General features: G+C 40.3%; 2 protein-coding genes across 5 annotated transcripts; both read right to left on the bottom strand.

Moving 5' to 3' along the window:
- Window positions 1-360: 360 nt before the first annotated feature.
- cbln12 (cerebellin 12) lies at window positions 361-5416 on the bottom strand. Of its 2 annotated transcripts, XM_077615917.1 has the most exons (4): window positions 5265-5416; window positions 4363-4850; window positions 2365-2484; window positions 361-2297 (listed from the first exon to the last, which is right to left on the bottom strand). In XM_077615917.1, exons 2-4 carry the CDS (start codon window positions 4630-4632, stop codon window positions 2100-2102), a joined length of 588 nt encoding a protein of 195 aa, XP_077472043.1. In that variant the 5' UTR covers window positions 4633-4850; window positions 5265-5416; the 3' UTR covers window positions 361-2099. The 2 variants fall into 2 exon arrangements, with proteins under 2 accessions (XP_077472043.1, XP_077472044.1); XM_077615918.1 differs by lacking the exon at window positions 5265-5416 and having other exon boundaries at window positions 4363-5000.
- Window positions 5417-8128: 2712 nt separating this feature from the next.
- On the bottom strand, window positions 8129-20752 carry trim110 (tripartite motif containing 110). 3 transcript variants are annotated; one of them, XM_077615916.1, is made up of 8 exons: window positions 20624-20752; window positions 18061-18582; window positions 17888-17983; window positions 15772-16005; window positions 15476-15498; window positions 12537-12682; window positions 10510-10781; window positions 8129-9206 (listed from the first exon to the last, which is right to left on the bottom strand). In XM_077615916.1, the coding sequence occupies exons 2-8, from the start codon at window positions 18547-18549 to the stop codon at window positions 8937-8939; spliced, it is 1530 nt and encodes a 509-aa protein (XP_077472042.1). In that variant the 5' UTR covers window positions 18550-18582; window positions 20624-20752; the 3' UTR covers window positions 8129-8936. The 3 variants fall into 3 exon arrangements, with proteins under 3 accessions (XP_077472042.1, XP_077472041.1, XP_077472040.1); XM_077615915.1 differs by having other exon boundaries at window positions 18061-18579; window positions 20624-20726; XM_077615914.1 differs by lacking the exon at window positions 20624-20752 and adding an exon at window positions 20303-20586 and having other exon boundaries at window positions 18061-18579.
- Window positions 20753-25473: the final 4721 nt, after the last annotated feature.

Genomic DNA, 25473 nt, shown 5'->3' with positions numbered 1-25473 from the left:
TTGCCTGAAGAATAAAGTTTTTCTCATAAACCCAACATAATTCTATCGATCACCATCACAACGACTTGAAGGGACAAACAACACCTTTGTTTTTTTGCATCCCAGTTAAAAAGATCTTGTTTACAGAATGCAAAAAAAGGTTTCTTTGCTCTGTGTAGGAATGGAGAAAAACATAAATAGAAACACGTTGGTAATATTTTAGCCGACAAAATAGCTGTTGTCATAGGAAGTGTCATGTTTTGTGTTTAAAGTTGCTTTGAAATAGTGACTTTAGAATGCTAGCAGATCATTTCCTGGACACAAATTCATTTATGAAAATGACACAAAAAACATGATCTGCAGATTTTTTCCGGTTTCTTTTGATTCCGTGTGGCACAAGTGATTAGCTCTTCGGCCTCACAACTCTGGGGTTCTGGGTTCAAATCCAGATTGCATGTTCTCCCCGGGCCTGCGTGGGTTTTCCCCGGGTACTCCGGTTTCCTCCCACATTCCAAAGACATCCATGGTAGGCTGATTGGACACTTTAAATTGCCCCTAGGTATGAGTGTGAGCGTGAATGGTTGTTTGACTCCTTGTGCCCTGCGATTGGCTGGCCACCGATTCAGGGTCCCTCGCATGTGGCCCGGAGTCACCTGGGATTGGCTCCAGCACCCCCCGTGACCCTAATGAAGATAAAGTGTTTCAGAAAATGAGATGAGAGATGAGATTCCGTGAGAGCGTTCTGTCATTCTGTCAACATTTACGAGCTAGTGTGCGTACAGTAATGCATTGTTTCGGGTGGAATAGCTATGAAATGGTAAAAAAATAAAAATCGGTCAGATTTGAGTGAGGTTTTTTTTACATGTAAAATTTCATTACGACAGTCATTTTCATTTTTACTTCAAAAGGTTACCATTTCATAGCACCTTTAAACATTATTTCCCCCCATCATCGGAGGTCTAACACTGCGTTCAGACTGGCTGCATTTTGCTGCAAGACAACGCGTTGCCAAATACGGTTTTGGTGTTGGTACATCAAACAACTTCCAGTTCAAGTATCGTAAAAATGACTAACATAACAACTTTAATCTTGTTATTTGACGATTTTTTTCTCCTATAATTATGCCAAAAGTAGTCTTGTGTTGCTACCTCCCCAAGTCTCAGCCCATGAAACTAAACAACATACGGTTCACGTAACGTAAAAATAAGACAGATGAATCAAATCTTGTAATAATACGATTTCAATCCTGTAATATGACAATGTATGACTCACTTTCTGAAATACAGTAATTCCTCGAATATCGCGGTTTCAACTATCTCGGATTTTTTGGGGGGTGAATTTTTTTTTTAAATTAAAATATTTTTGTAAGTTCATAAAAATTTGGAAATCCACGCTGAAACTCGCAAGCGGAAGCCCCTCCCCTGTCCTCCGCTTGCTACTAGGACTCAGCACTGAAGTAAAAAAATAAAATAATAATATATATATATATATATATTTTTTTTTAAATAAGGGTGACCCTACTTTACGGCTTTTCGTTTATCACGGCCATGTCTGGTCTACCCTAACCGCGATAATTGAGGGATTACTGTATTATGATTTTACTCTTGTAATATTACAACTTTACTCTTATTATATTACACTTTTTCGCTCATAACATCTCAATGAATTACTTCTGTCTTGTAATATTACTCTCCTATTACGTTGACTTTTTTTGTTTGGTACTTTTGTTGACTGGATGTTAGGAAGGTTCCGGATGCTGCGACAGAGGTCAAATATGATGAAACATATTTTAATGGCTACTTCCTCGTCGTTGCTAAAAATCTGTCCCAGAAAAATACACTCAGCCATTTTCTTTGTGACACAGAAGATCAACACACAAGATTACAGGATGCCGCCTATCTAGTCAAACAGGTGACATCGCATCGCGTCTGACAGGTCTCACCCGTTGTGAGTTTATACAGGAATCCATCATGCAACAAGGGAAAAAAAAACGTGGCCGGTCTGAACCCAACACAAGAAATTTAAGATTTGTATTCATAAATACTTTGAGAAACCGTCTTTCACACAGAGGTGATGTTTAGCCCACTAGGTGTTGTTTGTCCTTTTAAATACAAATTTGCTCACAAGGGGAAGACCAGGAACCCAGAGAAGGTGGAGTATTTCCAACCTCCCATTAGGTTGCCCCTCTCTAGTCGGAGGTAGGCCTTGTCCCCTTTCTCCATGATTACCAAACCAGCATTTGTGGCTGCTTCCCTGGTCACATCCTGGTCCCCGGCAAAAGCGGAAATCATTGGCCAACCATTCAGCATCAAGCTGACCTGGGAAAATGATGATATGCTGTTTTGTCTTGAACTACATCGCTGACAGCGCACCTGAGTGACTTACTTGAATCGTCTGTCTGTTGTAAGCTTTCACGACATGAAAGTTAAAACTGTAAACGCCTCTTCTTGGTGCTAGGAAGATGCTGCTCTCTTGATCAAAATGACTGCCCACATTCACCAGAATCTGAATTAACAGCGGGAAAGATAGAAGCAGTGAGGGTAAAAGCCACATTAAGTAATTCACTAAATAACTTGTTTTTTTTTGTTTTTACAGCTTTATTACATTCAAACATTTCTTAAAACTTTCCCTTATCATTTACTTTGTACTTTATACCTTTTACTTTACGTTTTCACGATCTTTACGACTGAACTCCAACCATCGCGTGTGAAAGGCAGTCATTGGTCTATTAGCTTAGTTTCTTTATGCCAGTCCTGGACGTGTTTTGGAACCATCCAGGCCAGGAAGGCTACCGGTCCTGATGATCAGCTCCAGACTACTGAGGGACTGTGCGGATCAGCTTGGGAGAGTAATTCTGCATATTTTCAACCTCAGCCTCAGTCCGCAGAAAGTTCCAACCTTGTGTGGACTTCCTGTGTGTGGTTCCAGTTTTATCTAGGTCTACATTGTCTTTTCTGTGTCTTACTACTGCTACAAACTGAATTTCCCGAACACGGGATGAATAAAGGTTAATCTAATCTAATCTAAATAAAAATGTATCTAATACAAGTAACAGTCCTTCATTGTTATTGAGTATATCTATAAACATGAATTAAAACTAATGACTATTTATATTTTGCATGACTACCTTGAACAGAACTACCTGTTATTTTTTAGAAAGGAGATCCCAATAATAACAGATAAAAAAACAAATTTAGAACAATTTATTTTAGTTGTGAAGAATTTTGAGCTTATTGTGATTTGGATTTGTAAAAGTTATTTTAAAAAGTTATGATTTTTGTCTAAAAACTGGAATTTCAGAATTTATCAGTAAAAATGAAATATCCAATTCTGGAAATTTTCAAGAACTGAAAAATACAGATTCTGGCAAATTTGTGTGGTTGATGAAGTGCCTTGGGTGCCCGACCACGTTTTGGTAAAAAACGGCAACCTTTTGGTCAAGGCTGTGCGCAAGTGCTCATTTTTCTGAGAATATGTTGAAAAAATGGTTATGTAAATGGATGAACATGTGAACATGGTAGGGCGGCCCGGTGGTGCGAGTGGTTAGTGAGTCGGCCTCACAGCTCTGGGATCCTGGGTTCAAATCCAGGTCATGTCCATCTGTGTGGAGTTTGCATGTTCTCCCCGGGCCTGCGTGGGTTTCCTCCGGGTACTCCGGTTTCCTTCCACATTCCAGAAACATGCAGATTGGACACTCTAAATTGCCGCTAGGTATGAGAGTGAGAGTGAATGGTTGTCCGTCTCCTTGTGCCCTGCGATTGGCTGGCCACTGATTCAGGGTGTCCTAATGAGGATAAAGCGGTTCAAAAAATGAGATGAGATGAGGTGAACATGGTACTTGAGTAGATCAAGGATATTTAATGGGGACTTTTTGGTAAAAAAAATGTACATATATATTAACCATCAATTGTTATTGGTTTTGTGAGTCCTACTGTACCATCAATGGGACCCAATGGGGATTTGTTTTTGGGCTGAATTTAATTATGTTTTTGTGCATCCTATAATGTCGTGCATGGAATCAACTTACGCCAATGGGTCCAAAGCATGACGTCTTAGGTTAAGGTTAAGTCTCTTATTATTTCTTTTAAGAGGAGCGTTCATGGTGTTATCTCGTGAAATGTATCCAAACATGTTGTAATATTCACACAGTCACTCGCTGTTATTCAGATTCAAATTGCGTGACAAAAATGTGCATCTTAAATATACCATATGAATAACTTTAATTTAAAAAAGTAGAAATTTGACCAAGCTTCACTCAAAGCTGGTTGTTTAGGCAAAGATAAACAAAATGCAATTTTCCATACAATAACATCTACTTTTATACTTTCTATCTAACTAATTCTAACTTCCCTATAACTTTGCAAATTTTGCATGCACACTTACATTATCGAAGTAGATGATCATTGTACGATTGCTCATGTCAGTAGGCTCATGGTTGGTCTGGCGGCTGGCGGAAAAAGCGATTCGGCCACTGCCCGAGCGCACAGACATGCCCAAGGCATTCCCAGCTGGTTCAGATGAGGGTGTGGAGTCACAAACCACCAAACATTTTCCCTCCAGAATTATAGGTTCTGTGTCATTCTGCCCATTGCACCATGGTGGCCCCCATAACAGCAACATAGCCAACACGATGCTAAGATCACAGGTATGCATGACTTTCTTGTTGATTTCCAACGCTTGAAAGAATAGTGGATGCGTCACTGTTTAGTGTTGTTCATTCCTCGCTGTATTTAAAGTTTCTTCTGTGTCTGTCCGAGTCCCAAATGGCTCTTCAGCGGTGTCAGAAGGTCTCGGTGGAACGCTGACAAATGGACCTTTGGTCTCCTCAAGTTGACTTCTTCAGCAAAAAAATGACAAGGCGGTTGAAGTATCTAGGGACGGGAAGATTTGGACAAGATGAGCTTGAAGGGGCCAAGTCAAAAGATGCATCGATTTGAAAACAGTAGCAGAAGGACACAAGACCGAGGTGGGGGGGGCAGGAAAAGCGAGGGAGTGGAGGAACAACTCCACTGAGTGACCATCTGTCTTCTACGCGCAGCTCCTTCCCACCTAACGCCGCTCAACATGCATTTCCTCATGTGGTGCACGCACATTCTCGCTTCTGCTCTTATTTTGCACCATTACAATAAACGTGGATCTACGGTTAAAGGTTTTTTTGTCGAGAGGTAAAACTGTCAAACTTTGCTTGTCATCACAGAAAATAATGAGAAATATTCCATTCTCTGCCTATTATTGTTTTATTAGAAATGTTCTATTATTATTAATGATAAGAAAATGTATATCACCTGTATCTCTTTTATGCCATGCTCCAAGCCAACAGGCAATGTATTGTTTCTTCCTCCTCGCACCTCACGTAATTCCACACAAAAGTCAGTCAGATCAGAGCCAAGATAGCTATGTGATCACCTCTCTTTTTGTTCTCCTGCTCTATATCGCTTTGCCACCCCCACTTTACCTCCGCCTCTCTCATTCTTGATGATACTTCCACCCACCACCACAGTGAAATTTATAGAAAATATTCATAATTGAACTTCTAAGCTCTTAAAGAAGGCCTTGAGTTGCCAAATGAATCTTTCATTCATTCATTTTCTGAAACACTCATCCTCAAATTGGTAATGATGGGGTGCTGAATCCTATCCCAGCTAACTAGTATGGGCACCAGGGGTGAGACACCCTGAATCGGTGGCCAGCCAATTGCTGGGCAAATGGAGACAGACAACCATTCAGGCTCACACTCATACTTAGGGGCAATTTAGAGTGTAGCAAACTCCACACAGTGAAAACTCACCTGGGATCAAACCCTCGACCCAAGAGCTGTGAGGCAGACGCGCTAATCCTTCATCCACTGAGCCTCTCTGCCAAGTGATTCTGATATATACATATAGTACATATAGCCAAATGATTGTGTAGTGGTTCACAAGCTTGACTTTGTTGCGGACAAACGTGGGATTTTCGGGACTTCACTTATCGTGAATTCACTAGTTCGCGTTTTTTCCTGCTACCAATTATTATTATTATTTTTTTAAAGTTCATAAAAATTTGAAAATCCACACTGAAACTCGCAAGCGGAAACCACCTCCTTGTCTTCCGCTTGCTACTAGGACTCAGCACTGAATATTTATTTTTATTTTTTTTAAGTTCATAAAAATGTGAAAATCCATGCTGAAACTCGGAAGCGGAAGCCACCCTTGCTACGAGGACTCAGCACTGAAGAAGAAAGAAAAAAAATGTAGTTATAATAGGGGTGACCCTACTTTGCGATTTTTCGATTATCGCAACCATGTCTGGTCTACATTAACCTCGATATTCGAGGGATTACTGTATATTCCCGCTTGGTGGTGGTGTTATTGTGAGTGCAAATGGTTGTCTTTCTCTATATGTGCCTTATGACTGACTGGCGGCTGATCTGCTTTTCACCCGAAGTCAGCTGGGATAGTCTCCAGCTGTTACGTATGCGTGGTATGAGCCAGGGTAGGGAAGCAGGCTGCGATGGGGATTGACAAAGAACAAAACTTTAATAACTTAGGAGGCTGTCAAAATAACAGGACTTATTAACCAAGAGAACAAAACCAAACCTTGGTGGGGAAAACACAGAGCACTGGACATGTAGAAAGCATATCTACATGAACACGGGTTGACACAAATGACGATCCGACAAGGAATGACAAATACTACGCAGTGTTTAAATAGACAGACATGGGTTGACGAGACAATCAGAAACACCTGGGTCACATGATAGGTGGCAAGCAGGAGATACACCAGAGACGGGCAAACGACCAGTGAACTCAGTGGGCAATCATAAGGACAGGTCACACAGGGAAAATAACCCAACAAAACCTAAACAACCCAATGTGTAATACCAGCACACAGCAACCCTGACCAGGATTCAATAATATATATACGAGCTCTCTAATTTTTCTAACTTCAGATCTTGCTCACAATCCAACACAATTCAATGGTCTACATGTAACCTGGTGGCCCGACAACTGAATGGTTAGCGTGTTGGCCTCACAGTTCTGGGATCCTGTGTTCGATCCCAGTTGGTCCTCCTGTGTGGAGTTTGCATGTTCTCTCCAGCCTTGTGTCGGTTTTCTCCAGGTACTCCGGTTTCTTCCCACAATCCAAAAAGATGCGTGGCAGGCTGGTTGAACACCATAAATTTCCCCTACTTATGAGTGTGAGTGTGAATGGTTCTCGGACCCTCATGCCCAGCAATTGGCTGGCCAACATGTTGGGGTTATTCTGGGATGTTATTACATATGTGCATATTGGGGCACATATGCAATATGTGCATATTATTAAATCATTCTTACGAAGCAGACGAAAGCTCGATATAACAAGGACACTTCCCCCCCCACAGCTGGCTTTGAGGACATTTAATTGTTTTCAGGGCTATTGACAGGACAGGTCACCATTTTCCGGGCCGAGGACTGTTGATCTGAGTTCGCAATGAAGATCTGTGAAGGACTCTTAAATTGCTTTGACTTGGATTCCGGCAGATGGCGATAATCAAATCAACTTCCGAAAATACTCGCATATTGTTTAAAAATACTGCCGCTTGGGTCACCTTGTATGCTTACTTGTGCAAATTCTTACGCAGGTGTTTTTGGTTTCCGACCTGATATGCAATTGTTGTGGCAGTTGTTTTTGGACCTTAATGATGTTATTCGGTTAACTTATGCAATTGTTTGAATCAGATTACCTTAAGTGTTTTCATTATGCGCGACTAAATGGACAGAGGAGGATGCCGTTTCTCCAGAATGTCACGGTGGCGAGGACGAGCCAGGACGATTCTCACTTGCAAGTTTCAACGCTGGAATATGTCAACGATGTCTCTCTGTTTTTTATTAAAGTATATCTATTAATAAACCTATCACACCAATTCAGGGATAGCCTCCAGCAACCCCCCTGGCCCACAATGACCCTTGTGAGAATAATTGATTCAGAAAACAAACCTTTTGTCAAATTAGTAGGCCTGTAATGACACGGCGGAGTTAATAAATCTAAACTTGTCATCAACATGCAAACAGGAAGTGTATTTGGCTTTTTACCAATCACTTTTTTTAACAGTCATAAAACACATTATTTTCTGCAACATAAGACATCACAATGGAAACACACTTGTTAAATCCTATTGTTGTCCATTAGGTAGCTTCAGTCATTTTATTTTAGGATTGATTTAATCGTACAGTCATTATGTTCTGTTGCTGTTGATTCTTCAGCTCTAGACTACTGAGGGACTGCGCGGATAAGCTTGGAAGAGTGATTCTGCATATTTTCAACCTCAGTCTCAGTCTCAGTCTGCAGAAGTTCCCCACCGTGTGGAAGACTTCCTGTGTCTGGTTCCAGCTCTACAATGTCTTTTTCCTGTGTCTGTATCCGTTTTTGCTACTGCAACCAAGATAGCGCCGCTCAAGTGGCAGCCGGTAGCAGTAGCTCCACTCGCTCTTGCTCGTTTTGTGTTTTTGCTGCCTTTCTATCTTTTTTAATTGTATTTTAATATTTCTTAATGCTTTCCAATATACTTTTCCTTGTACTTTGTGCTTTTTGCTTTGTTGTTTTGCGACCTTTGCGACTCGACCCCACCCAGTCGCATGGCTTGGTCTGTGCTTGCTGCTGTCTTGCTACTGTAACCAAGGAAATTTCCCGAATACGGGATGAAATAAAGTTCTAATCCAATCCAATCCAAAACTCAAAATTTTACACACTGAATAAAGTGTCTTTTGATGTCAACAGTTTGAGAAGGGGTTGACTTTATCCTCTTCGCGTCCACATTTTATTTTATTTTAATTACAACAATCAATCAGTCTTTTTTCATATTCACTTCTGATAATTATGAGCTGGACATGTGAGGCACACAACAATTTATCCTGCACATTCCGTAAGGTTTCACACCAACTTGTAATAATAGTTCAACTATATCCTACCCATCCACATTATAAACCAGCACTCTACGGTCAGACTTTTACAATTGAAATGTGGCTGTTCAGCTCTGATTTATAAAGTCCAAAGCCCAAGGACACTGGTTCAGTGAACATGGTCCAGAAAGTGTGGATGTGAGTTAAGTTGCTCGACGCTCCCACTTCTGAGAAGGTGATGGTGCCGGCACTATAGTCCACAGCGACGGCAACTCGTTTGCCAGTCATTTTGTATGCGAGACGTGTTTTCTTGCGGTCATGCCAAGCAGCCAGTTTCCTGTCATGCTGCTGTGTCAAACTCCATGAGAACTGGAAAAAAATGTGGTTAAGAAAACTTCAGTGGCAGAAAAAATATGTACTCTCATGGAATTGATTTTACTTACTTATTAGGGACTAAGTTGTTATTAGCTCAGAGAATATGCCTGCATTTTTTGACATGATTTGACAGATTTGACTTTTATTCAATAAAATACTAGGAGATGAAACATATGAACCTAGACAACATGAACTGTAGGACAGTAGAGGTTTTATAGCCAAAAAATAGTTTTTGAGGGTTGGATCGATTCCGATAGCTGAAGGCGTCACTAGAAAATTCATGGACCGCCACTGATATATATATATATATATATATATATATATATATATATATATATATATATATATATATATATATATATATCAGCAACACGCTTATTTATTTATATATTTATTCATGTATTTATTTATTTATTAACTTACTTATTACCTATCTATTTATGTCCAAAATGCCTTTCCTATTTCTGCATCCTCACCCTCTTGCTACTGTGACAATCCAATCCAATCAACTCTGCTAATTGCCAAAAATAAACGTACACTTTACTTTGATGCGCTTGCAAAAAAGTGAGATCAACAGTCCTTTCTCTTCAGACTTCGCTCTACCCAGCCTTCATCCAGCACTTCACGCAGGATTCCAAGGTGTTCTGGAACACCTCAACAAGGAGGCGTCGAGGAAGCATCCTAATCAGATGCCCGAACCAGCTCATCTCTATCAGGGGAAGATCTCCGTTCCCACCCTCATCTATGGTCATGAGTTGTGCGTTGTGACTGAAAGAACAAGATCCCGGATACAAGCAGCTGAAATTAATTTCCGTCGGAGTATAGCCGCTGCTCCTCCAGATGGAAAGGAGCAAGATGGTTTTGCTCGGGCATCTGATTAGGATGCCCTCTGCACGCCTCCATGGTGAGGTGTTCCGAGCACGTCCCACCAGGAGGAGGCCACGGGCCTAGCCCAGGATGCGCTGGGAAGACTATGTCGCCCGGCTGGCCCGGGAATGCCTTGGACCCTCTCGGAAGAGCTGGATGAAGTGGCTGGGGAGAGGAAAGTCTGGCCTTCCATGTTGAAGCTATTGCCCCTGCGACACAACCTCAGATAAGCGGAGGAAGATGAGATGCTCTATACTGAGGTACATTGAGGCAGAGACGAGGTCCCATTGTATCACTGGAACAAAATAAAAAATGTTGTGCTACATAAAGGTTTTTTTTTTAAAAAAAGTTAGTTTACAATCTTTACAACTTAGAGGTTCCACTGTACACAATGCTGCTCTACTCATTAGACCATTGGTTCCACACGTACCATATTGTTGCCAAAGGAATTGCCGTCTTTTCCTTTCCGTCCAATACTCTTATAGCATACGGCGATATCCCAGAAGCCTTCAGTTTCTAGCTCCCAGTAATGAGTCCCAGTCGAGAAACTCTGAAATGTGAGGATCTGCGGCCAGTGGTCGAATCGTTCCGGGTGAGCAGTGTAGGGTAGGCGTGTTTTAACCCTTCTAACTAATTGCAGGTCATCAGAGATGCTCAGAAGAGGATGAGATGTGTTGGTGTCCAAAGTCAGAGGACAGGTCACTGGTCAAAGAGGAGGGGAGAAAACAATTTTTATACTTTTGTGACTTCAATTAAAATTGGCAACCCATTTTCTGTTTGTTATTGTTTCGTTTATACAGGGAGTCCGCGGGTTACGATGTCCTCCACCTACGACGTCTGGACTTTGTGACACCTATGCTTTGTCCTACATTTAGTCCATAGCACCATAGTTTCTGCTTTGCTAGTGCATAGTGTTTGTCTGTGTTTGTGCACTAGATGGATCGTTGTCTTTTTTTAAATTGTGGCGCTAAAGAAGAAAGCTGGGTTTTCTAGCCTTGCTGGTACAGCCAAAAGAAGAGCAATTTCCAATGCTTAAAATCATAAAAATAATGTACTAAGGAGAGACACCGATGAACATCATTGTAGAATAAAGCCACCAAGCCAGTAAACTCAGTGGAAAATTGGGTTACGTTGGCAGCATAGGAACTCGTATGTTTATTCATGTCAATACTTGTGTTCATCTCACCTTTCCAAAACATGCTTTATATGAGTATAATTCAGGGGTGTCAAACTGATTTTTTGGTCGCGGGCTATGTCGTAGTTTCGATGTCTTCTAACAAAGCTGCCAAAATTAATTGATTAGTCATTTGACAGCTTTTTCGATAGTCCTGCCATGTAGATCATTTTTGGAGATTCAAATTATAGTACAAATCTTCTGCAATTATTTCTTTAAAAAGGGGAAATGGTGGAAATATTCCCAATACATCTATAATCTTTATTTGAATTTGATCATAAAACAAAGTCGGCACTCATCATTTACTTTCTCGGGCCGCACAAACTGAGGGTTTCATTCAAAAGGATGAAGAGGAAACGTTTTCACCAATCTATTATCTTAAAAGTGCCATCAATATACAGTCATGCCTCTACTTATGAATGCCTCTAGGTATGAAAGTTTCAGGTTACGGAATTTTTATATGCAAATGAGTGACTCGAGATACGAAAAAGATCCAAGTTACGAAATCCCCCAAAAAGTAAATGCATTTCCTTATCCGTTATTTTATTTTGAATTCCCCTTATTAAGCAATTAAAAACTACAAATGCAATGTGGCACATATTTTCACACACACACACACACACACACACAAACACACAGAGACAGTGCACACGTAAAAGTCTAAAATGTACTCTGGTAGAACGGGCTCTTGCCGCCATCTGGCGGACAAACATGGGTATTACATCCATAACGGCCGCGGAGGGAGATATTTCAGTGGCACAGAGCACATTTTCATATGCTTTATACATTTTAAGACATTAATAAATAATATCCTTATAATTTTCTCTCATTGTTGTGTGTTTCCTCACATCTTTCATGCAAAATTGGGACACTTTAAACAATTTTAAAGGGTTTAGTTGGTAGTTGTGTGAGGACCGTGGAAGGAATTAGAGAATTTACATATAAAGTACACCTCTACTTACGAAATTTTCAAGTTACGAAAAAAGTCTTGGAACAAAATAATTTTGTAAGTAGAGGTATGACTGTAGTCCATACAGGTACATCTTGTTTGAGAAGAAACCTCCTTAGTTAAACTTCACACATTAGATCAGTTGGAAAAAAACCTGCACTCATAGCGACCCTTTGTGGAATAGTTAGGACACCACTGGGATAGATGTTTATTGTCATAGGCGTGTCAAATCTACGGCCTGCACTCACCGATGCTTCGCATCTCAGACAAAATAGATATACTTTTCTCTATTTTCACACAATTTTAAAACCAATCTTGTTTTGTATTTACTTACAGAGCTCCTTTTTGAGTTCACTGAGACAGCGGAGGATAGCGGTGATGAACTCTCGATACTTGCCCTCTATGTCCTCCAAAATGTGCTTCCTATCCAAACTGACAGGTTCTGGTGTGAATAGGGGACTGCTAAGGTCTGTTAGTAACCTATAAATAAGAATAAAGTATGTCTTATTATTGCTGTATTACTAGCCATATCTTCATGTCTGCTCTAAAAGTTAACACACTGTAATTTGGCCTTAAATGACCCTTGTGAGGATAACCGATACGGAAAGGAATGAATAATTCATAATTTATTTTTGTCTCAATTTTTTTAATAATTAGGCAATGCACTGTGTGAATGTGGAAAGTAATACAATCATTACAATTTGAAAAGGAACTTGTAGAAAACATTCATTTAAAATGTTTTTCTAATTGAATATTGCACTTGGAAGTGAATCTTTAAGTTCATAACTCAGCCTGGATCCTATTGAAGATTTGGTTGCATTTAAATATTCATATGCACAGTTCTATTGCTGTTTTAACTCTTTTATCTCTCATCTCATCTAATTTCATTTTCTGAACCGCTTTATCCTCACTAGGGTCGTGGGGGGATGCTAGAGCCTATGCCAGCTGACCTCGGACCAGAGGCGGGGGACACCCCTGAATTGGTGGCCAACCAATCACAGGGCACAAGGAGACAAACAACCATTCACGCTCACATTGATTCCTAGGTGCAATTTAGAGTTTTCAATCAGCAATCATGCATGTCTTTGGAATGTGGGAGTAAACCGGAGTACCCGGAGAAAACCCACGCAGGCCCAGGGAGAACATGCAAACTCCACACAGGTGCTCCGACCTGGATTTGAACCCAGGTCTCCCACTGTGAGGCCGACGCGCTACCCGCTCAGTTGCTGGGCCGGCCTTAACCCTTTCAAATAATAATAATTGTAATCATATATCATATATACATATATATCAGTGGCGGGCGGTCAGGGCCTTCAAGGCCTTCTCTGCTGGCCTAAGAAATATCTGAATCATATTATATTTTGTCCATCAATACTTATAGTTCCAAATGGTCTGTTAGCTTCCTTTCATTAATTTTCCCCCTGGTTGCACTGCTTCCAGATGTGTGTTTTCATATTGAAGCATTTAACCAATCACATTTCAGCCATTATTTGTTGCCAGGATCAGAAATCTGCCTCAAAGCCTTCACAATCAGTTCTGCGGGCTCTGCTGCATTAAACAATACTGTTGCTTTTAACCGATCAGATTTCGAGTTGGCAACCCCACAATACTTTTTCTAAGCCATTGGCATTTCGCTGGCTGGGATACGTCATTGCTTTCACCAACTATGATTGGCTAGTAGGCGGGCCAAAGCCATAGTGAGGCAGCCAGAGATCGCAAACTCCACCCACAATGGCCGACAGAGGCAAAAACAAATGGATTTGGTTGCAGATTTGCTCACAAAGCTATTTTCCAGAGGGACTTTTCCAGAAAGAAATGGACATCAATAAGAAAGGGCGGTCAACTCCGAAGCTAGCAAGCCTGTTACAGCTGGGAAAATAGTGTGTGCGCCACTTTCAGTGCGTTAACTTAGCTGCACAAGCAAATATATTGTTGTGTTGATTTAAAGCCATTTTCAAGACGGACTATGCAGGAAATATGACAGGACAGGCTCGACTTTCATCATTAGCTTTGATGGCGATAGAAAAGAAGGAAGAAAGAAAGAAATAATATTTCAATTGTGGGCCCGGTTCTGATATTTGAAAAGCTCCAGTGTTTGTATTTAAGCTCCAGTGTTTGTATTTAAGCTCCAGTGTTTGTATTTAATCACAAAATGCTGCTAGGAAGTGGATTTTACCCCATTTTACCCCGGTTTAATTTTTGGCGTTTCGCCATTGACGTCCATCGCTGTCTTTTCCCGGGAAAAATAACCCCCCTGGCCTGGTTGTAATGTCTCAAAAGCTCCAGTATTTGTATTCAATCAGTAAATGCTGCTAGGAAGTGGATTTTACCTCATTTTGGTGCATTTTTTTGCCGTTTCACGTATGGGCGTATATGGACGTATCGACGTTCATCGCTGTCTTTTTACCGGGGAAATGATGCTCCGGGCCCAGTTCTGATGTCTAAAAAGCTCAAGTATTTGTATTTAATCAATAAATGCTGTTTTCGGCTGGATTTTACCCCATTTTCGGGCAATGTTCATCGCTTTCTTTTCCCGGGAAAATCCCCCCCCTGGCCCTGGTTTTAATGTCTGAAAAGCTCCAGTATTTGTATTTAATCATGAAATGCTGATAGGAAGTGGATTTTACCCCATTTTTGTGCATTGATTTATTGATTGTTTTCTATGTGTCGCAGCTGTAGCTGCAGTAGAGGTTTTATAGGCATAAAATAGTTTTTGAGGGTTGGATTGATACGTTGAAGGCGCTACCAGAAAATGCACGGACCGCCACTGATTTTATATATATATATAATTTTTTTTTTAAGTTCATAAAAATGTGAAAACCCTGACATGGAAAGACAGGGAACATGGCATGGCAACTTAGCATGATGCTAACAAAGGAGGTTAAGCAGACGATCCGATAAGGACTCGCAAACACACAGGGTTTAAATAGACAGACAAGGGTTGAAGTACACACACCTGGTCACACAAGGGAAGGGAAACCATGAGGGACATAATAGGTGAAAAGCATACAAACCATCCCCAAAACCCAACCACACATAACACATACATATATACGTATATATATTTTTTTTCTTCCTTGGGATTACATAACCATAACATCAGTTAACAAAAAAATCTCAGTATAGACCCGATAAGCCCAAATGGATTTCTTATTTCCTATATAGTGTATTTTCAAAACCAGACCTAAGCGAAAAGGGCAGGAGTGCCTACAGTGTAATGTAGCTTGTGGTGGTACATAAATAAAACAAATAATCCTGGTGCTACAGACTTACTTTGTGTCATCAGACTGAAAGGCCTGCAAAGAGTAGATTAAATATTCAAATCATCAAAGTGATCATTATTAGGCGCTAAATTTCCGAACAAATAGCAGCAAGAAAAATATTTCATCTTTCAAGCCTCTGAGAAAGTATTTGACAATACAGCCGAATTGTTCACGTTAGCACCATGGATTTTTGCAGAGAAAAGTTTAATTTGGTAAAAGTGTCATTTTTGTGAAAATAAATCATCAGTGATGGTCACACACGTGTTAAAAAGCCATTCCATTCCTGATATAAGTGGGCTATCTTACCCAAATGAGTAAGAAGGGGTCAGTTTCCGCTAGTAGCGAGGTCAAGTAGTGCTGGATGCTCATTGTCTGACTGATGTCCTCTTTTACTTTGGAACAGTCTTCATGTACACGCTCAATAATCCCTTGTCTGTCTTTCTTTGTTATTTCCATAAGATCCACAACTAGTTTCTCCACTTGGATCTGCAAATCTGAGCCCAAGCGTTCGACTTGGGTATTTTCCTCCATCAGACAGTCCTAGTAATAAAAGAACATGCAGATTACCTTCAGATTGCGATGTTGATGCTACTGCCAATATAAAGTCCCTCGGTAAGAATTTGATTGTTGTTGTCTAGACTACCTCCTGCATGTGGTTTCGATCTGTCTCGCCAAAAAACAGAATTCTCTACTCTGTTGTTCAGACTACAAAAGAGCCATTCGCTTTCAATCTGGATATCCTAAAAATCTGGTGCCAGTCTGAAGGGGGTCTTAGATTAGAGAATAGGTGTCCTCTTCCTTGGTTGGAACAAAATCCAGTGCCCTCTTGGCACTTTATGGAATTGGTTTGACACCAGTAATGTAGGTGTAGATTAGAGGCCTTATTTACCAATTTTCTGATTTGATGACATAATTCAATACTGATTCTTTGAACAATGATACAATATTAGCCAATTTTACCATGTCTGCAACAATTCAGTTTGATTCCTTCTGTTGATTTAATATATTAGAGTACAATATTGCAGTAATGTACATTCAGATTTAAGACAATGAGAACATTTCACCTAAATCAATTTGATACATAGCAATTTTCATCTTTTTAACAATTTTCAGCAGCTTTTCAGAAAGTTAAAGTTTAATTTGAAATCTTTTAACCAAAACGCAATATAATGTAAGTAAAAGATGTTGATCAATATTTTGCATTTATATCGATTTCGGTTTACCAATCGATATATCAATTTGCATCTGTGTACCGTTACACCCCTTGGTTATACAGTCTTCCCTCGATTATCGCGACTTCACTTATCGCGAATTCACTTCTCGATTTTTTTCTGTTATTAATGATTTATATATATATATATATATATATATATATATATATATATATACATATATATATATATATATATATATATATATATATATATATATATATATATATATATATATATATACATATATATATATATATATATATATATATATATATATATATATATATATATTTGTGTGGGTGGCACGGTGGCGCAAGTGGTTAGCGCGTCGGCCTCACAGCTCTGGGGTCCTGGGTTCAAATCCAGGTCATGTCCATCTGTGTGGAGTTTGCATGTTCTCCCCGGGCTTGCGTGGGTTTCCTCCGGTTACTCCGGTTTCCTCCCACATTCCAAAGACATGCATGGTAGGCTGATTGGAGACTCTAAATTGCCCCTAGGTATGGGTGTGAGTGTGCATGGTTGTCCATCTCCTTTTGCCCTGCGATAGGCTGCCACCAATTCAGGGTGCCCCCCGCCTCTGGCCGGAAACAGCTGGGATTGGCTCCAGCACCCCCCACGGCCCTAATGAGGATAAAACGGTTCAGAAAATGAGATGAGATTCCAGGTGCACACAGACACATCCATCCAAAATCATGCTTTATAAGGATGATAGAATAGATAAAGCGTGATTTATTGATGGGTGGATGTTTTATAACTCCCGTCACGACAGAAAAAAAGTGTTTCAAGGGAGCACCTGGAAACTCGCAGGGGGAAATTCTTCCTGAAAATGACGTGGAAAGGAGTCCTACCTTACGACCAATTAGCCACACGGTGCATTTAGTGCACATCATGTAAAAACAATGATTCATACATCAACTCTGCTTTCAGCTTTAACAAATAAAAGTAGTTTACACAAATTCAATCGTCTATTAGGATCCGACAGTCATTTCTGGCCACCATAAAAAACTCTACGTTGCACGGTTTGGACAAACGTAGCGAGAGAATCTTAACATACACACACACACACACACACATCCATCCATAAATCACACTATATAAGGTCTATAGATAAATTGAGTTCAATTGTCCACAAAAATCAATCATTTTTGTCAATGGTGCATTGGAACTTCCACACAAAATCCATTTTTTGCCGTGTCATCATTACTCACTTCAATGGTGGAATCGATGTTGGCATACTCTTCGAGGATTTGCTCTCCTTTATTTACTTTCTCCTCTGACTTTTCCAGGAGCGTCTGGAGAATCAACTAAGAAAATATACGCATTTCTGAGCAACAATATTTTCGAAGTAAACTATAACAGCGGCATGCAGACACAGACTAACCTTTAGATCGTTTTCAACCTGTGTCAGCCCCTTGACATTATGTTGAAAGTGTCTTCCTTCCAGCAAGCAGTCGGAGCAAACGTATACCCTCTCATCGGCACAGTAATATCGCAGTAGCTCTGTGTGGGTTGGGCACTTTCGCTGAGTCAGGTCACCCAACGGATTCACCAACAAATGGCTGCTAAATGCAGGTCTTTCCAGGTGGTGGCGGAGGTGTTCCGCACAAAGTGACACTTCGCATCTCAAACAGGTTTTGACAGCAGAGTGAACCAGCCCTTCGTTCGCCTCTGGGGAGCAGCAGTCACATAGTACCTCGCCGTGCTCTTCCACGCACTGGGGGCACGTAAAGTGACCTTTGACCTCACCATGGGTACCCCAGGCCTCACGGATACAGTCGGGACAAAAACTGTGGCCACAGGGTAGTGGGTGAGATTCGCTGAAGTTATCTCTGCAAATAGAGCAGGTCAGCTCTTCTGTGAAGGCTGCCATTGCAAGGTGATGTTGTGAAGTGCCTAAGATCTACTTAAAAAAGCACACACAGACCACAGTAGTATTAGGAAAAAACAAGTATGAATTGTTGTTATAACATGGAGGTAAAAGTGTTCACAATCTATATTTAACTCAAGGAAGTCAAATGCAGAGCCAATTTGCTTTTTGATGCAGTCTGTCGAGACGAGAACCATTTGATGAAATGGCATTACGCTAGTAGCCCACTTCAACGGGGAACATTGGCTTTTGTTTTGTAAATTATCAATTACTGGAAAATAATGATTGAGTCGCTTGAGTTCGTCTGTTGTGAAATTTAATCCTCAAGGCCCACTCATTCAAAGCCAACAAAGTCTTGACATTAGAGTGACACAAACATTGGCGCTTCAAAAATATTTGTGCAGGGGTACCTCTACTTACAAATGCCTCTCAATATAACATTTTCAGCTTAATAAACATTCTCATATGGAATTGACGGTTCCAATATCCGAAAACAAGATCTAAGTTACGAAATCACCCAATATGTTGATACATTTCCTGTATCTGTTAATATAATTTGGAATTGTCCTGCGTCCTGCTTGATGCTCAATTGACTTCCTATTGGAGCCTCACAGGACCAACTCTGTTTTAAACGGCCTTTGTCGTCACGGAATTCTTTCTACAAAATTATCGGTGCGAATGAAATGAAAAAGCGAAGTGGCGTGCGGTTGACTGATATTGAAGGCAATAGAGGCCGACCGTAACCCACCTACTAGCATCGCCACACTATTGAAGCAGAAGGAAGCATGAAAAGCGATGACTCCTGTACTGAGAGACGACATGGAGATACGTACTCATCTGAACTTCTATTTAATGCAAAGTTCTTTTCAATTCATAATTTGAAGTTGTTTAAATGTGTGTTTATGTGCATGTCTTCATGTGCTAATGTTAGCTTCCTCTTTACACTGCACTGTACTCCTGCAAGAATAGAAAATGTTTTTGCATGCTTGTTATTAATTTTAATATATTATTAAATCATTTTCTCTCGTTTGTGTGTTTCTCACTTTTTTCATACAAATTTGGGACATCATTTTTGAAGGGTTTAGTAGTTTTTTTTAGGACTATGGGACGAATTAGAGAATTTACATACCTACTGATCCTTCACCACTTTGCGCCTTCAGTACATCACATTTTTATCTTACCATTTTCTGAACTGCTTTATCCTCACTAGAGTCGTGGGGGGTGCTGGAGCCTATCCCAGCTGACTTCGGGCCAGAGGCGGGGGACACCCTGAATTGGTGGCCAGCCAATCACAGGGCACAAGGAGACGGACAACCATGCACACTCACACACATACCTAGGGGCAATTTAGAGCACCCAATGCACACCTACCATGCATGTCTTTGGAATAAGGGAGGAAACCGAAGTACCCTGAGAAAACCCACGCAGGCCCAGGGGGAACTCCACACAGGTGGACCGACCTGGATTTGAACCCAGGACTCCCACACACACACACACACACACACACACACACACACACACACGCGCACACACACACACACATATAAATATATAATATTGTAAGTTATATAAAGTTCTGGGCTTGCAATTTTTTACACTTTTACTGCAAATGAATATCAGCTATTGGCCTCCTTAACTTTACTAATAATCTGTATTGGTCCTGAAAAACCCTTAACGGTCAATCACTAATCAAATACAGCATTACACATCATGCAGTATATGGTATTTGTACTTTATTACCTTCAAAACTTATTACCTTTTCACTGCAATTCCTAATCATTTCAAGTGCTGTTAATAAAATACTTATCCATGAATCCATACTAAAAATTCTTGCAACAAAATACCCTTTACATACATTTCCCAAAGTGAAACATACATTTAAAAACTGACCCAACCAGAGTCTTAAGTGGTTGAATGCACTGAAAGGATCAGGAGATCATCCTTGACAGCTTGCTGACCAGATTTACTGTCAGCTGGTGCATGTACATCCACAAATTCACACATTGTATCAACAATAGTTTAAATTAAACGTGTAAGTAAAGAATGAAACATTCAAAAGGAGAAATAGAGTTCTTACCTGTCGGTGTTTGTTGTCAGTAGCCATCAATCTTGGTATCAAGGTGCAAACTCTGCTGACCGGAGGTTAATCCCTATGGATTCACCGAGCTCCTTTAGCGTCTGGTTTAACCACCCAACTGAGTTCACAGTAGTCATGTGATTCTGAGATGGTCAGAGGTCTAAAAACTAATTAAACAAGTGGAATAAATACGTTGAACTGTTCATTGCTTTACAACTCCAATTCCCATGAAGTTGCGATGTTTTGTTTAACATAAATAAAAACAGAATACACGGATTTGTAAATCATGTTTAACCTACTTAATTATTGAAAGAATATTTGATGTTCAAACTGTTAATCTTGATTGTTTTTAGCAAATATTGATTGATTTAATTTATTCATTCATCTTCCATACCACTCATCTTAATAAGGATTGCAGGAACCTAGCATCCTAGCTGACTTCAGGAGAAAGGCAAACTATACTCTAGACCAGGGGTCGGGAACCTTTTTGAAAGAGAGAGCCATAAACAATTCCTATTTTCAAATATTATTCCTTAAGAGCCATAATCACAATTTAAAAGTCAAAACACATGAACATGTGCGATTTTTGTTGTTGTTGTCATTTTACAACTTTTAAAGTACAAAAAGTCTCTTAATTATTTTGACAACATTGTTAAGCTGTTGCTAATCAATGAATGTCAATGAGTTCAATGAGTATCAATGATAGAATGAATGCAGAAGACTAATGAAAAAAAAATCAATGCCACAGTGCCGACGTGACGTTCGGGATTCTTTTCTCTCACCACTGGTTTCCATATTTTAGCTCAGAGCCATATGCACCCATCAAAAGAGCCACATGTGGCTCCCGAGCCATAGGTTCCCTACCCCTGCTCTAGACCAATGTTCCCTCTAATTTGTTGTTTGTCTCGGCAGAAAGACAACCTCCCTGAGCACACTGAGTACCGGTGTGAGCAACATCATCATTGCTCGCTATGGCCACACACCACTATCACACCTGCCATAAGCAGGTGCATGTCTACTACAGATAAATGATTTAGTAATAATAAAATGTAATGATTAATATCTATGAATGGGCGGCCCAGCGGATGAGTGGTTCGTGCGTCGGCCTCACAGCTAAAAAAAAATAAAAAAATAAAAATAAAAATTGGGATTTTATTTTGTGCGCTCCATATGATTTACTGTGTGCAGAGAAGACGAGAGTAGTGCGCAATTGGGCACACGCGCAGCTTAGAGGTAACATTGCCCTAGACCGGTCACCAGTTGGCCGTATGGCACGCAAAAAGACAGATGACCATTCGCACTCACAATCATACCGCCACCAGCGGGAATCGAGTCCACGCCTGCCCCCACCAAAATCAAGGGAGTCAACGCCTCCACTAGGGGGGTAAGGAACCTATGACTCGGGAGCCATATGTGGCTCTTTCCATGGGTGCATATGGCTCTCCACTAAACTGTGAGGTAAAATGTGTAAATCACAGGTGAGAGAGCTGAGTCCCGAACGCACCAATAGGAGTGTCACGTTGACCTTGTGACACTACCTTTAGCACCTTTAGCATAATTTTGTTTTTTCATTATTCTTCTGCATGCATAATCTCATTGATACTGATTGATTAGCAACAGCAAAACAATGTTGTCAAAAGAATTCAGAGACTTTTTGTACCGTATTTTTCGGATTATAAATCGCATTTTTTTTACATAGTTTGGCCGGGGTTGCGATTTATGTGTGAAATTATTAACACATTATTATATCATTTCACGTGTTATTTTCACTCTAAACCGAAAGAGGGCGCTCTAGGCCTGTGTATAATTTCAACATTTCCGGTAATTTATAAAAACAACTGAGATGGGCTGAACAAAAATGGCACCAAAAAGAAAATCATATTCTGCAGATTACAAGCTGCAAATAGTGAAATATACAGCCGAACACGGTAATCGAGCAGCAGAAAGAAAGTTTGGAGTTAGAGAGAAACTTGTAAGGGACTGGCGAAAAGCGGAGGTTACTCTTACTGAAATGAAGAAAACAAAAAAAGCGAATCGCGTCTAACTCCCGAATTGGGGGAGTTGTTTAAAACTGACACCGAGGATGAAGATTTCATTGGATTTAGTGATTTGGAGTGAAACTGATAGTTTGGTAAACTTGTTAGCATGTTCTTTATGATAGAATTATCTGAATAACTCTTAATATGTTACATCGTTACTGACATTACCAGTCATGTAACGTTAGTATACCGTACACTTATTCAGCCTGTTATTCTCTATTTTATTCTAATTTTAAATTGCCTTTCAAGTGTTTGGTGTTGGATTTTATCAAATAAATTTCCCCCAAAAATGCGACTTATACTCCAGTGCGACTCATGCATGTTTTTTTCCTTCTTAATTGTGCATTTTTTGGCTGGGACGACTTATACTCAGGTGCGACATATAGTCCGGAAAATATGGTACTTTAACAGTGGTGAAATGAAAAAAAAAAAGCACATTTTCATATATTTTTAATTTTCAATTCTGAGAATGGCTCTCCAGAAACAACATTAGAAAATATGAATTGTTTATGGCTCTATCTGTCAAAAAGGTTCCCGACCCCTGGCCTACACCATGAGGCGGATAAAATATATTAAATAATTTAGAATGTTATGGCGGCTACACGTTTCAAAAAGTTGGAACATAAATATAATTACCACTGTCATACAGCACCTTTTCTTTTAACAACACCCCATAAAGGTGGGAAACTCAGAACACAAATAGCTGGAGCTTTTTCTGTGAAATTATTTTCCATTCTTGCTCTATGTACAGCTTTAGCTGTTCAAGATTAGGGTCCCGGTTGTTGTACTTTATGTTTCATAAGTCTCAATTTTTTTTCTCAGGTGGGCTGCTGGCAGGCCAGTCAGACCCAGACTTTTTTACTACAAAGCCACGATGTTGTAACACATGCAGAATGTTGTTTGGCATTGTTTTACTCAAATGGTCAAGGGCAGTGGTCAGCAAACTACGGCCCGCGGGCCGGATACGGCCCGTCAGCACATTTGGCCTGGCCCTCTGAACAATACCAGAGATGCTATCTGATTTTTTTCCTATTTGGCCTCCAGAAAAAAAATCCTAGGCCCCGCCCTGTCAAAGAGAGAACGGAATAATGGCGAAAAAGTTAGGTAATAGAAAAATTGATTCAGAATGCAGGGTATTTAACCTGGAGTGGACAAACGATTATTTTTTTTGTTCAATGCAAAGAGAAGGCTGTTTGTCTCATCTGTCAAGAGACGGTGGCGGTATTCAAAGAATACAATCTTCGCCGACACTATGAATCCCGTCACAAAGACAAGTACGATAGCTTGCAAGGTCAAATACGAGCAAACAAACTCTCAAAGCTAAAAAGTGGACTACTATCTCAGCAGAATACATTTGTACGCCAAGCTCAGCTGAACCAGGCATCCGTTCGGGCCAGCTTTCGGGTTGCTAACTGATAGCAAGCAGCGGTAAGCCTTTCACTGACTGAGAGTTTGTTAAGAAATGTATGGATGCTGTCGCGGAGGAGGTGTGTCCCGAGAAGAAAGATGCATTTAATGCCGTAAGTCTGTCGGCGAGTACAATGACCAGACACATTGAAGAAATCGGGAGAAATATATATGCCCAGCTGCAGCAGAAGACGAAAGAATTTGACTTTTTTTCATTAGCACTGGATGAAAGCACGGACGTGCAAGACACAGCGCAACTGCTCATTTTTATTTGTGGAGTTAGCGCAAACTTTGAGATTTGCGAGGATCTGGCAGCCCTCCAAAGTCTCAAAGGGACTACAACGGGAGAGGATATTTTTGACAAAGTGTGCCAAACCATGGAGAAGTTGGACCAGGACTGGTCAAAGCTAGCTAGCATCACGACTGACGGGGCTCCTAGCATGGTGGGCGAAACTCGCGGTCTAATAGGACGCATGGACCGGGAGTTGGAAAAAAGGGGTCTCACCGCCCCGCTACGAGTCCACTGCCTAATTCACCAGCAAGCACTGTGCTTGCTTCAAAGTGTTGACATGGGATTCTGTAATGAAGGTTGTGGTGTCGTGCATAAACTTCAGAGCAAAGGGAGAAGATTGTGCATGGCACAACAGAAAGTTAATGTTCCATGGCTTTTTTTTTCTATGAAGAACCCAGAGTTATTTAGTTATTATTTATTTCATAAATAGTGTTATTTATTTCCTGTTTTTTTCTGTGAAGAACTCAGAGAGGGTTATTTAGTTATTATTTATTTCATTAATATTATTTGTTTCCTGACTTTTTTTCTGTAAAGAACATGGAAAGGGTTATTTGCTTATGTGTGGCTTTCTGGAAAACAATAAATTTTTTAAGCTCCCCTACGATCGTCACACTTTTTCTGTTACAAACTGACACCGGCCCCCCATCAGAGAAGGGAAAAGTTATGTGGCCCTCACAGGAAAAAGTTTGGGGACCCCTGGTCAAGTGCATCCATAAATAAAAAAATTAAAAAAAACGATTAGATGACAGCATGTTTCTCCCAAACCTGTACCGTATTGTAGGCTGATTGGTCTCTCTAAATTGCCCCTAGGTATGAGTGTGAGCATGACTGGTTGTTTGTCTCCTTGTGCCCTGCAATTGGCTGGTCACCAATTTAGGGCGTCCCCCGCCTCTGGACCGAAGTCAGCTGGGATAGGCTCCAGCACCCCCCGTGACCCTAGTGAGAATAAAGCGGTCCTGAAAATGAGATGAGAAACTCAAACTCAAACAATAATACATTTCTAGTTGAATTACAATAAAAATAAACAAGAAAACAATTTTCATCTTAAAATATTACAGTTTGACAAATCTTGTAATATTACAATATGTACTTATTGTTCGTCATATTTGAAT

The sequence above is a fragment of the Stigmatopora argus genome, chromosome 12 (assembly GCF_051989625.1).
Source record: "Stigmatopora argus isolate UIUO_Sarg chromosome 12, RoL_Sarg_1.0, whole genome shotgun sequence".
NCBI lineage: Eukaryota > Metazoa > Chordata > Actinopteri > Syngnathiformes > Syngnathidae > Stigmatopora > Stigmatopora argus.
Note: the sequence above shows the minus strand (reverse complement) of the source record. Positions and strands in the feature narration are given on the sequence as shown.

Bases quoted from the DNA above. Each gene is read 5' to 3' on its own strand.
- cbln12 (XM_077615917.1), bottom strand. From the start codon at position 4,632: ATGCATACCTGTGATCTTAGCATCGTGTTGGCTATGTTGCTGTTATGG. The intron at 2,485-4,362 runs GTAAGTGTGCAT...CTGTTAATTCAG, and splicing joins TGATCATCTACTTCGATAAT to ATTCTGGTGAATGTGGGCAG. The intron at 2,298-2,364 runs GTAAGTCACTCA...TCATTTTCCCAG, and splicing joins ACAACAGACAGACGATTCAA to GTCAGCTTGATGCTGAATGG.
- trim110 (XM_077615914.1), bottom strand. From the start codon at position 20,365: ATGGATTCATGGATAAGTATTTTATTAACAGCACTTGAAATGATTAGG. The intron at 15,499-15,771 runs GTAAGATAGCCC...TACTCTTTGCAG, and splicing joins ACCCCTTCTTACTCATTTGG to GCCTTTCAGTCTGATGACAC. The intron at 10,782-12,536 runs GTAAGTAAATAC...CTCTTTGACCAG, and splicing joins TGAACTCAAAAAGGAGCTCT to TGACCTGTCCTCTGACTTTG.